Source organism: Talpa europaea (genome assembly GCF_964194135.1).
Source record: "Talpa europaea genome assembly, chromosome: 8".
Classification (NCBI taxonomy): Eukaryota; Metazoa; Chordata; class Mammalia; order Eulipotyphla; family Talpidae; genus Talpa; species Talpa europaea.
This window is the reverse complement of record NC_140075.1, coordinates 38,100,851-38,116,776: the sequence shown is the minus strand read 5'-3', so window position 1 is coordinate 38,116,776 and position 15,926 is coordinate 38,100,851. Positions and strand designations below refer to the sequence as shown.

The window sequence follows — 15,926 nt, the reverse complement described above, 5'->3', positions numbered from 1 at the left end:
GTAGTCCATTTGCTTGAGAAGTTTGTGAAGAATTGACTTTAATTATCCTTACGATGTTTGATAGAATTTATTAGTGAAGTCATCTGTTCTGGACTTTTTGCTGCTACCAGCAAATGTTTTAAATGTTTTAATGTACTGATTCCATCTGCTTATTCGTAATTCATCTACTGAGATTTTCTATTTCTTCATGATTTTGTCTTGAATAAATACGTTGTATGTCTAAGAATTTATCCATTTCTTGGAGGTTGTTAAATTTGTTCATAGGAATTCATAAGTTCGAGGGACCTTTTAAGATCCTTTTTATTTGTGTGGTATCATTTTAATGTCTCCGCTTTCATTTCTAGTTTTATTTATTTGAGTGCTTTCTACTTCCCCCTGGTAAGTTTAGCTGAATATTTGTCTGTTTGTTTATATTTGAAAAAAAAAAACTCTTAGTTTTATTGATTTTTTAACCTATTTTTTAAGTCTATATTTCATAAATTCCTGTTTTGGTATTTGTTGTTTATCTCCCTCTATTAAATTTGGGCTTATTTGTTTTTCTTTTCATAGTTTTTGAGGTTTTTTTATATGTGAGCTTTCTTTTTTTTTTAAAATGTAGGTATTAATTATTGTGAATTAATTAGAACTCTTGTTGCTGCATCCCTTGTTTGTCTTAAGATACTTTCTGATTTTTCTTTTGACCCATTGGTTGTTCAGTAGTATCTTGTTTAATGTCCACATATCTATGAACTTTTCACTTTTGGTCTTGTAATTATTTCCAGTTTTGTACCAGTGTGGTCAGAAAAGATGCTTGATATTATTTCAGTTCTCTTAAATTTGTTGAGACTTTTTGACCTAACATATATGATCTATTCTGGAGAATATTACATGTGTACTCAAGAAGAATGTACATCCCATCCCAGTTCAGTTGCATCTGTTATAATATGCAGTTAAGTCCAGCATTTTATTAATGATTTTCTGTGTAGATCATCTATCTATTGTTGAAAGTAGGATATTGAAGGTTCCCATCTATTATTGTATTTCTGTGTATGCCCGCCTTTTAGAGCTGTTAATATTTGCTTTATTTATTTAGGTTCTCCTATGCTGGATGCATAGATTTTGTTCTTTTCAGTTGTTCTATAGTCTTGTATTGTGTGACTGTATCATGGTTTACAAACCTGTGTCTTCTTGGTAACATCTCATTTCCCCCAGTCTCTTGCTAATATAATAATCAATACTATCAAAAAAAAATCTTATACATGCTTGAAATAATTGAATGCATAAATAATATGCAGTCTTCGTAGTTTATTCTGGTTTCTTTAAAGTCTTATCTTTTTTTTTTTTCCCCCATAGGAATTATTTGGAGTTGTTTAATGCAGATCTTGCATATTAGGTTTTATTCTTTCTTAAGTCATATTCCAACTTTCAGAGATTTTGCCCACCAGAAGCATATGCACGGGCATATGCTTTTCTAAAGATCTGATTGTGAGCAAAAAGTTCTTAGTTGTTTGTTAGTGGGAATTCTAAGATGGCATAATTAGTTTTTTCAAGATTTCTATCATTTTCTAATTTTTAAGTATCAAATAAATCTAGAGTAGCTTTCCTTATGCTTTCTTACTCTTTAATATTTCTGAGAAAATAAACGAATATAAATAATTTATTGAATATATATGAAAATTGTACATAAGTATCCATATTTAAATGATGATTATCTTACTCACATTCAACTTTATGCAAGAAAAGGGGGAAATTAATAATGTACCACAATGTTAAAAATTGTGTTTGCTGCTGAGATCATTGGTGATTACTTTTCTTTGTTTTTTTCTGCTTCCCATATTAAAAAAAATAGTATGTATAACTTTTTTAAATTAGTATATGCAATTTTTCTAAAATTAAAACACAAATTTTATCTGGAAGATATTGTACTCTTAGCAGAATTAGATTTTCAATAAATGTTAGGGTGTTTGAAGTCTTCCAACACAGTGTATCTTGTCCTTATGCTAATTCAGGAAGTTGTTTCAGGAAAATATTGTTCATATCCTCTGGCTGGCCCAGATCTAGTGTCTCTTTTCAAGATGATATAATGTCTGCTTTTCTTTTGTTTGTCCTTGTCCAAAAGCTGTCCACCACAATCACAGAATAAACCAAAAACTGCTCTGTACTAAGCATTGTGTGCCACATACACACATTGCTGGCTCTCCCTCACACTCACACACACTTTCTCACACACACTTTCTCACACACACTTTCTGCACTTTCTCACATGCACAGACACACACACATACCTAGTCATCAGTAGCTCTCCACTATGTTTCAGAGCATGCAGAACTAAAATGCAAATACAATCAGTATTCATCAAATCCAGACACATTTCTTCACGATTTTTCTGGCTATGCAAGAAAGACCTGATTGTTTGTAGAGAATAGTTGTGTCCGTTAGAAATAGACCAAAGATATTCTTGAAGATAAACATGTGAAAGCTGCAAAATTATATTATGTGGAGAGAAGTTCTTAAATAGGGAAAAGACTATAACATGTTAATAGGAGGGTTATGTTACGCCTACACGGGATCGGTTGCTAAAGTCAGTGACTTCATGGGGTCAACACATATAGGTTGTAAAACTTAGGGTGAAAAGAATTTAACAAATTCTCATTTGGTAGACCTTTGCATAAAACCCTATAGACATTCCTTTGCATTTATAAAGGTGAAAGTTGGTTTCTATATAAATGACCTTTTACATTTAAAAAGACAGTGATTTCTGTGGTTATTTTCCAGGTAAATTTCCCATATTTAATATATAATTTTTCTCTGGATTCAGGCATGAGAATTTTATGTTATTACTTCTGGATATGCTGTATATCAGCCTGATAGCTCTGCTATCTATTAGGAACTTTTTTGGTACTACAGTAATAGAGTGGGTAGAGCAGTTTTGAAAACTGGAAGATTTTTGCATCCATGACAAAGACTTAGAATGTGGTGATAGAGAACCTAGACTTTGGCGTCAGCTAGATCATGTTTCCAATTCTGGATGTACAACATATTAGCAGTGTGACTTTAGGTATGTCATTTAACACCTTTAAAGACCCATTTTCTTTCCTGTCTGATTTTGAGAGTCAAACAAGATGTTACATATGTAAAATATTGAGCAATACCTATCATAGTAAGTGGGGATTACTATGAGTATCAGTAACACTACTAAGTGCTATTTAATGCACTTAATTTCATGTACTTTCTCATTCCCAGTGTTGTCCATCTGGGTTATACTTTTTCTGCAGAACTTGGGGAAGCTGAATCCAACCATGCCTCCTTTTTGTTTTACCTGATAGACTCTGTTTGTGTGAGCAGAATGACTCAAACAAAGGAGTGATCATTTAACAGAAATCCTCTAAGTTCCAGCATAGCTTTGATGTTTCAGATCAGAAATATCTTGAGACTCACATTCATAATTATGGCTAAAGAAAAAATAATTAATGCTAAAAAGTGGGCAGAGCTCGAAGTTATGTAGGCATTTAAAATTTTTTTTTTAAAGATTTATTGATTGATTGATTGATTTATACATACATACATACAAGCACTGGGTACAGTCAGAAGGTGAGAGAATTCACCAGAGCCAGAGCGGGGAGCAGAGCAGGCAGAAGGACCGAAGTACACTGCTGAGGGGAGCAGCGGGCGGCAGGAGAGGTCTGCGTGCCATGTGGGACCCTCCTCTGGTGGCCGGGGAGCAGCCGGGGATCGAACCGGCGCCGCAGAGGCTGCGGGCAGCTTCGCAACCCAGCGCTCAACAGCTGCGCCTCTGGGGAGGCCCCGGCATTTAAAAATTTTTTAAGAATGTTTTAGAAGTTATCTGTAAACCAGGTACAGCATAAGATGTACATGAGAAGACATGGGGACATAAAGAGACTCTCTCTGCAGTTATAAAAGCAGTTTTTGTGGGCCAATTCCATTTCTCATCTGAAACAAAAACTCCCGTACCTGGGCAAGCCTTTCCTGGTAATAGAAGCCAAAGGCAATGTTTGGGTCTACCGTTCAGTTAGAGCCTGTTGGAAGTTCTAGGGAAAAATATTGTCCCAGAAACAGCATTATTTAAACAGTGGCTGGCACATAGTAGGGCTTCAAGTTCTATTTCCTGAGTGAATGAGCAACTAGATGGATGGAAGGCTGGAAGGCTGGCCGGCTGGCCGAATAGATGGATGTGCATGCCTGAGGAGATAACTTAGTGATGTCTTTCTTTGTGTTTCGACTTCAGAGGCACCAGAAACCGTTCAGCCAGGTGCCACGGCTCAGCCTGCCAGCTCACATTCTTTGCCACACATTAAGCAGCAGCTGCGGAATGAAGACTGCTACCACGGCAAATTGAGCAGGAAGGCAGCAGAGAGCCTCTTGGTAAAGGATGGGGACTTTTTGGTTCGAGAAAGTGCAACATCTCCTGGCCAATATGTGTTGAGTGGACTGCAAGGAGGCCAGGCAAAACATCTTCTCCTGGTGGATCCTGAAGGCAAGGTATCATTAACTTCTCATTACCGTCTTCACGGGATGTTGTGACAAGGTTATTCTGAATGGTAGATTCAAAACCTGATATTGGGTTGTCAAGAAGAAGGGTATATTATGTTTTTACCCTCCAACAGGAGCAGGAAGTGCTAAACAGAGACTGGTGGAGGGGTTTGAGTAGGAATCACCCTAGAGCATCAAGAAGAGGACAGCTTCTTTCTGTTCAGTTCAATGTACTGAATGAATACTCACTACATGAGGTACAGGGAGTGATAGCTGATTATTGCCCAGCTTCACAGACATGGCCCTTGCTCTTAGAATGTTTATAATTCAGTCAAACAGATGTAAATAATTATAACATAAGGATGGATGACAAGAATGGTTCAGCCAAAGCATTATGTTGTTCCTTAGCATAGAGGAATGCCTGGGTTGACACAAATTGCGATGACATCTTGCAGAGTCTCACAAGTGAGATGAACCTTGAAAGAGACAGATTTTAAAGGGGGGTACATCTGGGACATAGGGATGGAAATGCAGGAGCAGAGAACGTAACTGAAGGGTATTAAGCCCATAAAGATGTAAGGAGCAGAAATGTTCTTGAAAAGTAGGTTGTGAGGTGGGAATGTAGACTGAAATGCCTGCTGTCAGACAGGGAAGATAGTGGCAGGTTTTAAAGTGGGGATGATGCAGTTAACCCATGTAAACAATGACATTAGCACTATGATGGAATAGGAAGTCTCAGCCCTTATTCTGCTACCCAAACACTGACTTCACAATGATATATAGATAAAAATACCTTTATATGAGAATTCTAGAATCTAGTTAAGAACCTGCAGTATCCCAGGTGGACACAAAGTTGAAAATAGCCACATGGAAATAGGACAGAAGAGCTATTTTACTTTTACCAAGTCAGTCCCTCTCTCAAGTTGATCCTGCTCAGTGCCAGGGAGAGAGCGTCTGAGAGAATGATTTTCTGCTCCTCGGTGGGAAAAACAGAAGTGCATGTGTCCAGTGTTGCAGTATTTTTTTTGAGGACCGCGGAGAAACTGGTTTCTGTCTTGTCTTTCAAGGAGCACCAATGGAATCAGTATGGCTTGACTGCCTGGGGAAAACAAGAGTTGGGTGGGGCTTACTATATCCGTATAGCTTGGCATGAAAAGGAAAAGATGCTTTTCCTTTAATAGGAAGGGAGAGGACTAGAACATGGATCTGCTGTTCTGGGTTTTTAGGGGGCTGCCCAAGGCTGATATCTGAGCACTGACAAGGAGCCAGCAAACCTTAGACACCTGTGGACACTGGGAGCAAGGACTAGTGGGGAAACTTGCAGTTGCTCTAGGAAACCTGCAGTATGTTGACAGACACCAGAGGGAGCAAGAGATTAGGAGTGCTTGGGGGGAAAAAAAAAGTGGCAAGACTTTCTTATTGAGAAATTGTATGTACAAGCCCAGAGAATTTGCATCCTTCTTCCCCAGGGCCCAGAAATCTCTAGCCTGGCTGATTGGTGAGAGTCTTATCCCATATAAAGTCAAATTCAGGATCCCAGCCTAAAGAAATGAAGATATACAAAGTATCTTACAAAGAATTCAAAATAAAATGAAAATATCAACAAAGAGAATATATTTAAACTAAATAGAAATTTTGAAGAATGCAATAATCAAACGGAAAAATTTACTAGAGGAGTTCAACAAACTTAGTCGAGCAGAAGAAAGAATCAACAAAATTGAAGACATGTTGTGTGTATTTATCCAGACAGAGAACAAAAAGGTAAAAAAGTGGAATGAAAAAGAGTAGAGAAAGCCTCTGGGACTTATCAAATATCATCAAACAAAACAATATGTATTATGAGAGTCCCAGAAGGAGAATACAAATTCTTCTCAAACACACTAGAACATTCACGTTAGATCACAAATCCTAAGATAGATTACATATTAGGTCATAAAAAAAGTCTTAACAATTTAAAACTTGAAATCATACCAAGTGTCTCTTCTGATCACAATGGAATGAAACAAGAAATTGATGACAGAAAGAAAACTTGAAAATTCACAAATGTGGTCATTGACAGCACCCTCTTTTATTTCTTGTTGAGGTAAGATTTCAGGTATATAGTTTTTCACTGCAGCAGCTGTATATATCATACTACACCCACCACCAAATACCTTGTTATCCACCATTAACCAATTGGTCCTCTCTACTTCTACCAGCCACTCCGCTTCCCCTCTGGTAACCACGATTTTATTGTCAGAGTCTAAAGGTTTTTTTCTTTTTTTTTTTTTTTTTGGTTTTGTTTTAGGTGGTCATTTGCTTTTGTTTTGTTATATTCCACAAATGAGCAGAATCATATGGTATTTGTCTTTCTCCTTCTGACTTTTCATTTAGCATAATCCCCTCAACGTCCAGTCATATTGTCACAAAATGGCAAGATTTCATCTTTTTAAATGGCTGAGTACTATTCCATTGTGTCTATACCATTTTTTCTTTATTGTTGTTGGATACTTGAGTTGTTTCCCTGTCGTGGCTATAGTGCTGCAAAGAATAGAGGGATGCATATATCTATTTGACTTACTATTTTCATGTTCTTTGGGTAAGTGCCCAAAAGTGGAATTACTGGGTTATATGGTAGTTCTGTTTTTAATTTTTTGAGGAACCACCATATTGTCTTCTGTAGTGGCTGCACCAATTTATATTCCAATCATAATTGTCCTTTTTTTTTTTCACATTCTCACCAATGCGTATTGTTTCTTGCTTTTTGATAATAGCCATTCTAACTACTGTGAATTCTCCTTGTAGCTTTAATTTGGACCTCTCTAATGATGAGCAATGTCAAACATCTTTTCATGTGTGTCTTCACCATCTGTTGGTCTTCTTGATGAAATGTCTGTTTAGATCCTCTATCCATTCTTGTTGATTTATTTATTTGTATATTTTGGCTATTAACCCTTTGTCTGATATGTGGTTTATAAATATCTTCTCCCATTTAGTAGGCTGCCTTTTTGTTTTAATGATGTTTTCCTTCATTGTGCAAAAGCTTTTCAGCTTATTGTAGTCCCATTTGTTTATATTCTTTTCTGTTTTTCTTGCTGAAACAGTGAACTCTTGGACAACCAACAGGTCAAAGAAGAACTCAACAGGGAAATTAGAAAATATCTAGAGACAATAAAAATGAAAATAGCATTGTGAACCTATGGGATGCAGCAGAAACAAAATGAGAAAAGTTGGGGGGTGGAGACCAAAGCGTGGTGGAGTATGGTGGCGGACTGGGGGCACTTTGGTGGTGGTAAAATTATGGTAACTGCACATGAGGGGAGAAATCCTATATTGTGAAAAAATAAACAAGGATGTTTAAAAACAAAGATAGGAAAAAAACAATAGAAAGTTAATAGCGATCAATGCCTACATTGCAAAAAATACAGATATCAAATAACCAACCTAACTTTACATCTCAAAGTACTGTAAAAAGAAGAAAAAATGAAGCACAAAATTAACAGAAAGAATGAAATGATTCAGACTAGAGTAGAAACAAATGAAAGAAAATTTAAAAAAAAAAAGGAAAAATCACGAAAACTGTGAATAGGTTTTTTTAAAAGATAAAAATTGACAAACTTCTGGTTAGGTTAGATTAAAAAAGAAGAGGGAAAACTAAATAAAATCAGAAATGAAAGAATAGTCATTATAACTCAAGTCATAGAAATTAAAAGATTATAAGACATTACCAAGAATAACTGCATGCCAAAACCAAATTGGATACCCTAGAATAAATGCATGAAACCCTAAAGACATTTCACCTAACATGACCTAATTATGAAGAAATAAAAAATATGAACAGATGAATAACTGGCAAGCAGATGGAATCAGTAATCAAAAACTCCTAATAAAGAAAAGCTCAGAAACAGATGTCTTCACTGGTGAATTCTACCAAACATTAAAAGAAGGATTAATGCCAATGCCTCTTAAACTTTTCCAAGCAAAAATTGAAGAAGAAACACTTCCAAAGTCATTTTACAAGGTAAGCATCCGTAACCTTGTTTTCTGATACGTAAACCAGAAAAGACACTATAAGAAAACTGCAGACCAGCATCCCTGATGAACATAGATGCAAAAATCCTAAACAAAATGCTAGCAAACAAAGTTGAACAGTAGATTGCAAGGATCATACACCATGGCCAAGTAGGATTTATCCTTGGAATGGTTTAACATATGAAAAATCAATCAATATAATACATCACATGAACAAATGAAAAGTTATAATTTGTGATCATCTCAATAGTTGAACAAATATTTGGCAAAATTCAACACCCTTTCATGAGAAAAAAAAAAAACATGCAACAAGCTAAGAATAAAAGAAAATTACCTCAACAGTTTAAAGCTATACATGAAAATCCCACAACTAATACCATACTCAGTGGTGAAAACTGAAAATGTTTCCTCTAAGATCATTAATAAGAAAAAAATGCCCGTTCTTGCCACTTTTGTTCAACTTAGTGCTGGAAGTGCTAACCAGAGCATTTGGCAAGGAAAAGAAATACAAGCCATCCAAATCAGAAAGGGAGATGTAAAATGATCTCTGTTAATAGGTGGCATGATTTTATGTATGGGAAAATTCTAAATGTTCCACACCAAGACAAAACAAACCTGTTGAAACTAATATGTGGTTTCAGTAAATTGTAGAATATATCAATGTACAAAAAATCAGTTGTTTTTCTATATGCTAACAATGAACAGTCTGAGAAGGAAATTAAGAATTCTATTTATAATAGTAGCAAAAAGAATAAACTACTTATGAATAAGAAACACTAAAGAGGCAAAAGACTTGTTCACTGAAAACTGCAAAACTAAAGGAAATGAAAGAAGACACTAATTGAAAGCCATCCTATGTTCATGGATTGGAAAATTTAATGTTTTTAAATGTCCATGCTATCCAAAATGATCTACAAATTCATTGCAGTCTATATTAAAATTATGATAACATTTTTTACAGAAATAGTAAAAAATCCTAAAATTCTTTTGGAACCACAGAAGATCCTGAATAGCTAAAACAATCTTGAAAAAGAAGAACAAAGTTTAGGCATCATATTTACTGACCTAAGTGCACACTGCAAAGCTACAGCAGTCAAAACAGTATGACACTGGTATAAAGACAGACATATAAACTGAAGGAACAGAATAGAGAGTCCAATATATACATAAATATTCAAATGAACTTTGACGAAGTTATCAAAAATAAGCAATTGGGGAAGGATAGTCACTTCAGGTGGTGTTGGGAAGACTGGATATCTATATGCAAAAGAATGAAATTGGACCCTTATACCGTACACAAAAATCAACTTAAAATAGATTAAAGAGGGGGTCTCCCCGGTGGCGCAGCGGTTGAGCGCTGGGTTGCGAAGCTGCCCACAGCCTCTGCAGCGCCAGTTCGATCCCCGGCTGCTCCCCGGCCACTGGAGGAAGGTCCCACATGGCGCGCAGACCTTTCCTGCCGCCCGCTGCTCCCCTCAGCAGTGTACTTCGGTCCTTCTGCCTGCTCTGCTCCCCGCTCTGGCTCTGGTGAATTCTCTCACCCTCCCGTGCTTCTGACTGTACCCAGTGCTTGTATAAATAAATAAAAATAAATCTTTAAAAAAATATATATTAAAGACTTCACTGTAAGACCTGAAACTATAAACTCCTAAAAGAAAATATAAGGTGAAAGCTTTATAACATTGGTCTTGCTTCTTGGTTTCTTGGATATGACACCAGGAACAAAGATAACAAAAGCAGAAATAGACAAGGGTGGCTACATCAGCTAAAACACTTCTGCACATCAAAGAAAACAATAAACAAAGTGAAAAAGCAGGTGAACGAATGGGGGAATATATTTGCAAACTATACAGGTGGTAAGGAGTTAATTTTCAGAATATCTAAGGATAACTTGCAATTTGATAACAAATAACCCAATTAAAAAATGGGCAGTGTATTGAACCATCATTTCTCCAAAGAAGACATGCAAGTGGTCAATAGGTATGTGAAAAGATGCTTGATAATACTAATCTTCACAGTAAGATATTTCATACCTGTTAGAAGTGCCATTATAAAAAAAACTAGAAAATAGGAAGATTGACAAAGATGCACAGAAATTGGAACACTTGTCCACTGGCAATGAGAATATGAAATGGTGCAGCCATGATGGAAAAGCCACACTGTGGAGTTTCCTCAAGAAATTTAGACTAAAGCTCCCATATAATTCAACAATCCTTTCTCTGAGTATTTATCCAAAAGAATTAAAATCAGTATCTTAAAGAGATACTTGCACTCCCATGTTCACTATAGCATCGTTCCTAATATTCAAGAATTAGAAATCAATTTAATGTTCATTGATAGGTGAATGGATTAAAAATGTGATGTATACATCATACACATAAGGTATTGAAAGTGGTCCACCTGATGGAAATACAAAGCAGAATGACTATTGCCAAGGCGTAGGGAGTAGGGGTTGAAGGGGACCTCTATTTATTAGGTTACAGAGTTCCAGTCATATAAGATGAAATTCTAGAGATCTGGTATACAACATTGTACTTTCGTTAACTCCCACTGTATACTTAAAAATTTGTTTGAGGGCCTCCCTGGTGGTTTAGGGATTCAGTCTCTGCACTCTCTCTGCCCCAGCCTGAGTTTGATCCCTGGTCAGGGAGCTACCCACATGGCGCAGTAGACCTCTCCTGCCTCGCCTGCTGCTCCCCTCAGCAGTGGATTTCAGTAAATCTGCCTGCTCTGTTCCCCATTCTGTCTCTGGTGAATCTTCTCACCTCCCTGCATCTCTAGCCTGCACCTGCACCACAGTTCTTCTACACAAAAATAAATAAATTCTTTGAAAAAAAAATTTGTTTGGAGCATAGATCTTGTTATGTGTTTATTACCACAATTAAAAAATAACCTATGTGATATGGGTTAGAGTGGCAAATGTTTGCAGGTCCTGGCCAGTACTGTAAGTGTGCAAAGGAGGACAATTGATGTAATTGCACATAGGGTGCAATGAACTTGATGAACTGAAAAGTACATGTCCTACAAGGGGAAGGGTCACTGCTCAGGTTAGGGGCTCAGTGCAGCCAGATTTTATTTTTCCAAAGAAATCACAAAATCAGATTTTTTTTTTTTTAAGATTTATTTATTTATTTATTTATACAAGCACTGGGTACAGTCAGAAGCGCGGGAGGGTGAGAGAATTCACCAGAGCCAGAGTGAGGAGCAGGGCAGGTAGAAGGACCGAAGTACACTGCTGAGGGGAGCAGCGGGTGGCAGGAGAGGTCTGTGCGCCATGTGGGACCCCCCTCTGGTGGCCAGGGAGCAGCTGGGGATGGAACAGGCGCTGCAGAGGCTGTGGGCAGCTTGGCAACCCAGCGCTCAACTGCTGTGCCACTGGGGAGGCCCCACAAAATCAATTTTAAGATCAGAGTTTTATATGAAATCTCCTCACTAATTCAAAATACTAAAAATTCTCTGTTGGACACCTTCTGCCTTACTCCCCAGCAAATTAAATGGTACCCTAGTGTATTTAGCCAGAAAGCGAGTAGGTTATAATCTCTGCATTAGGAAGATTAGTTTGACATTTGTGTGCAAGATGAATTGAAGAGAAGGGAAATGACCAGGGACAGAGAAAGTAAGTAGGGGTTTCTAGGTAAAAGAAGTGTCCTGGTGTCATATCCACTTTTTCTAGGTAAAATCCTGAACCAGAACAGAGGCAGGAGGGGAAGGCTGAGTGAGCTGGAATTAAGAATACAATGGGAGAGACTGATCAATTGATTTGATGTAGGGTGAGATGAGATGTAGGAGATTAAATCATCTTCCAGGAGATACTTGAGAGCAAGTTGGAGACATTGTATCCTTTTTCTCTTAGTCTTTGAGTGTGTGTTTCCTAAGGAATAGGGATATAACCTTACTCAGCCAAAGCACAATAATCAAAATCAAGAAATTTAAACATTGATATAGCACCATTATCTAAATCACAGTCCACATCCAAATTTGGTCAATTATTCCAATAAATACATGTTTTCAATATTCTGAAAAACAACATCTAGACAGAACTCAAAGAATCCCTTGTAGAGAGGTAACAGTGTTATATAACTGAGGGTTTCCCTGGCTCTACACCTTCTCTTCCCTGGACATTCCCCATCCACCCTCCAAACAGGGAGCGCATTATGGCCAGGCTTCCAGGCCAGTGGAATCATGATGGAGAGGAATGTCTACTGCCCACGCATACATGGTAGGAATCCAATAATACTAGGGAGGAAAGTCCACAGGAAAAGTCATGGCCTAGTTCCTTTGACATGCAAATAAGAAGTTCCGTGTAACAAATATTTATAAAATCAGCTACCATGAAGTCGTCCAGAAGGTGATGTTAACATCTATCATAAAGATTTGGGAGACTTCTTGGATGAGACAGGATTTGTGCTGAACATCTAAAGGGAGTAAGACTTCTTCAGAAATCCTACGTCCTGAAGAGATGAGAATATAGAAGTTCTCTGCTAGATGGGATTTAATTGTGACCCTGGAAGTCATGCTTGTGTACACCCCACTTAAATATTTATTGGAATGATGACAGGACAGAATACGTCAAACAGTAACATGGCAAGGAGATTGATTGCAAATTTGGAGTTGGCACAAATGCTTCCCATTTTCCTTACTGGAAGAGATAGTTGCTTTAAAAGGGTACTGGGGAATGAGAAAATTGTTTACTGAAAGAGTTGAAAAGTACCTTTTGTTTACTCATCCAAATATCTTTCAGGGATATGTCTTGTTTGTTCCCCCTGATTGTTTACATGTTTTAGGAGAAATATTATCATTTAACCTAATGTATTTGTACTTCCTTTTCAAGGTAAGGACCAAGGACCATGTATTTGATAATGTTGGTCATCTGATCAGATACCACATGGATAACAGTTTGCCAATCATCTCTTCTGGAAGTGAAGTGAACCTTAAACAACCAGTGAGAAAAGATAATAATCCAGGACTTTTGCATTCCAACAAATGACAATATGGAAGTGCCATCCCACTGATATTTCAGGAAACTCCATTTTGTGTTAGGACACAAACTTGGCTTCTACATAAAATAGAGCCCAAACTGTGAAGTGCGTCTTTCCAAGACCGATGTGGACTAGGTCCTTTGTAAAACAAAGAACTAACAAAACTGATCTTCAGAAAGTGAAAATTCAGAAAGGGGAAGTGGATTGGTCCATTTGAAAAGAAATTATGCATATGCACGGATGTCACTTTTTAAGGCCAGGATACATTGATAACAAACTAAAAAGCACAATTAAAACTTCACATGCTAAAGACAACTTGAATGAACTGCTGGGGCAGTGGTATGTGCCTTTCAACTTGGTTATTTTGGGACATTTTCATATCGGGGAGATTAGTTCTAAATGTCTTCTTGTTCTATAACTACAGAACCATTTGCCAAAAAGAAAAAAAAAGGTTTTCCTTCTTACAAAAATAAGCAATTTGCTTGATGGCTATTGACTTTATTGCATTTTCTGTTTAGTAGCACTTTCACTGCAATGTTAAAATTAATTTGACATTGAATTTGGACAGTGTCTATGCCAGTGGAATCAAACCAAAATCCACTGAAGCATTGGTCTGTCCCATTTGCTGGTTAAAGTGTTGCAGCCCAAATTCTTTGGCCTAGGATTTCTCAGTCTTTGCTGTTTGGATCGTTTGTAGACAGCATGTAACAAACTGAGAGACCAAATCTATCAGTCATTTCTGATTTCATCATATTTATCCTTCTTCCCTCTCACAAAAAGATAGTTCATGAGTGCACAGATTTAAAAGATGGCAAACAAATGAACACTTCATACTCGATATCTTTATTGGCTCCATTTTTATTTGGAGTGCAGAATTTATTTGAAAGTGTGGGAAAATATTCTCTTGTTTGGTTGAAATGAAAACTTAGTCCCTCATCTACATGTATTCTTAGCACCTTTTTTAGATGTAACCAGACAAAAGGCAGAAGGGAAAAAACATCGCATGCAGTAATTGGAAATTTTTTCTGCCTGTCGACCAGCTGGTGAACTAAAGTCCAAATTAATTATACAGAGAAAAAAACTCTGTGGGCAGTCATCAATGTGATCTTGAAGAAGTTGCTGAATCTGTCTGGACTCCATTTTCCTTGTCTATGAAATGAGGGAACTGGACTAGTTGAATTCATACATCCATTTCAGTAATCACATGTCTATGAAAAGCAAATTTTCCATTTACTAGGGGTGAGTATTGATAACCAGTCTGTAAAATACTTCATTTTTTACCTTGAGTCTGTGTCAGTACTCACAGAGATAAACATTCAGATAGTGGAGACCCCAAACCTCTTAGTCAAAATCATTGAAACTTGGGAATAATATAAGTGATGATGGTAGAAGTGGATTTAGTTGTTCTTAGTAGCAGAAAATTTACTTGCCTTTGTGTTTAGACATCTGACCATTACTTTAGAGTGTTTTTTTTTTTTTTCTCCTAAGTCCACTTCATGTTGGCTATGTAGATAAAACTTAATATTTGTAATTGTGATATATTTGCTAAGTTTTAAATAAAATATGGGAAAATTCTTTTGCATAGAAATTAAGCACACTGAACTCTAATATTTTTATGTAAAGGCTTATGAGTTTATTTTACTTCTAGTGCCATTAATTCCTTAGGTAGCCTTGTTTCCTTTTATACAGCTAGGAAATAATATATTTTCCATCAGTTTTGCATACATCTTAGTTCTTGATTATCTATCTTCATAAAGGGGATTAGCATAGGTATAGATCATAGAAACTTATGGGTGATCTAATCACCTTTATCAGAGACAAGGCAGGACTGTGGTCTCTCTTGGTCTGGATGAGCAGAGTGCTATGTAGCAAAAAAAAAAAAGTTTCTGGTACAAATAGATGCAGAAAATATAAAAGATGCGAGAGTACACAAGGATAGTCAGTATTTGTAGGTAATGGTATAGTAGTTGGATGAGCAAACACTGCACTTAACAAAAACCGCACTTAACAAAAACCACAGACATAGTTAAAACAAAATGAACCCACAAAGGAAATGTTTGCATGCTATTTCAGTGACACACTCTTATCTTCATCTGTCTAAAAGTAGAAATCCATTTGCCTATAAATATCTGTAAACAACTTTTCAAAAAATAAATAAATGATTATTGCTTTGTGACAATTGGTAGTATATGTCTGATGTTTGGGATATGGAAAATTCGTCATTTGGAGGATTTGTCAGGGTCCTGACAGGAAACAGATGGCTCACTTAAATTGGGTAATTTGAGGAGCTTTTAATAAAGGGACTATTTACAAAGGTGTAAGCAGAGTTTGGGGAAACCACAAGGGAGGATGCATTGCACCGGGGCCTGTGAAGAGAGGAGAGGAGGGAAAAATAACAAAATCTGGAGAGAGAACTATGGAGAACCACCTTCTAGGGGCTATGGCCTGCAGTGGGGGGAGTCAGCC

At 36.9% G+C, this 15,926-nt stretch overlaps 1 protein-coding gene across 2 annotated transcripts in view; it reads left to right on the top strand.

Moving 5' to 3' along the window:
• Positions 1-13,468, top strand: part of SHC4 (SHC adaptor protein 4) — a gene marked incomplete at both ends in the record, with an annotated part of 122,747 nt that extends 109,279 nt beyond the window's left edge. For both annotated transcript variants that reach the window (XM_084240613.1, XM_084240612.1), the window contains 2 exons: positions 4,226-4,479; positions 13,313-13,468. In XM_084240613.1, coding sequence (XP_084096739.1) covers positions 4,226-4,479; positions 13,313-13,468 — 410 coding nt within the window. The remainder of the gene's footprint in view (positions 1-4,225; positions 4,480-13,312) is intronic.
• Between the last annotated feature and the right edge of the window lie 2,458 nt (positions 13,469-15,926).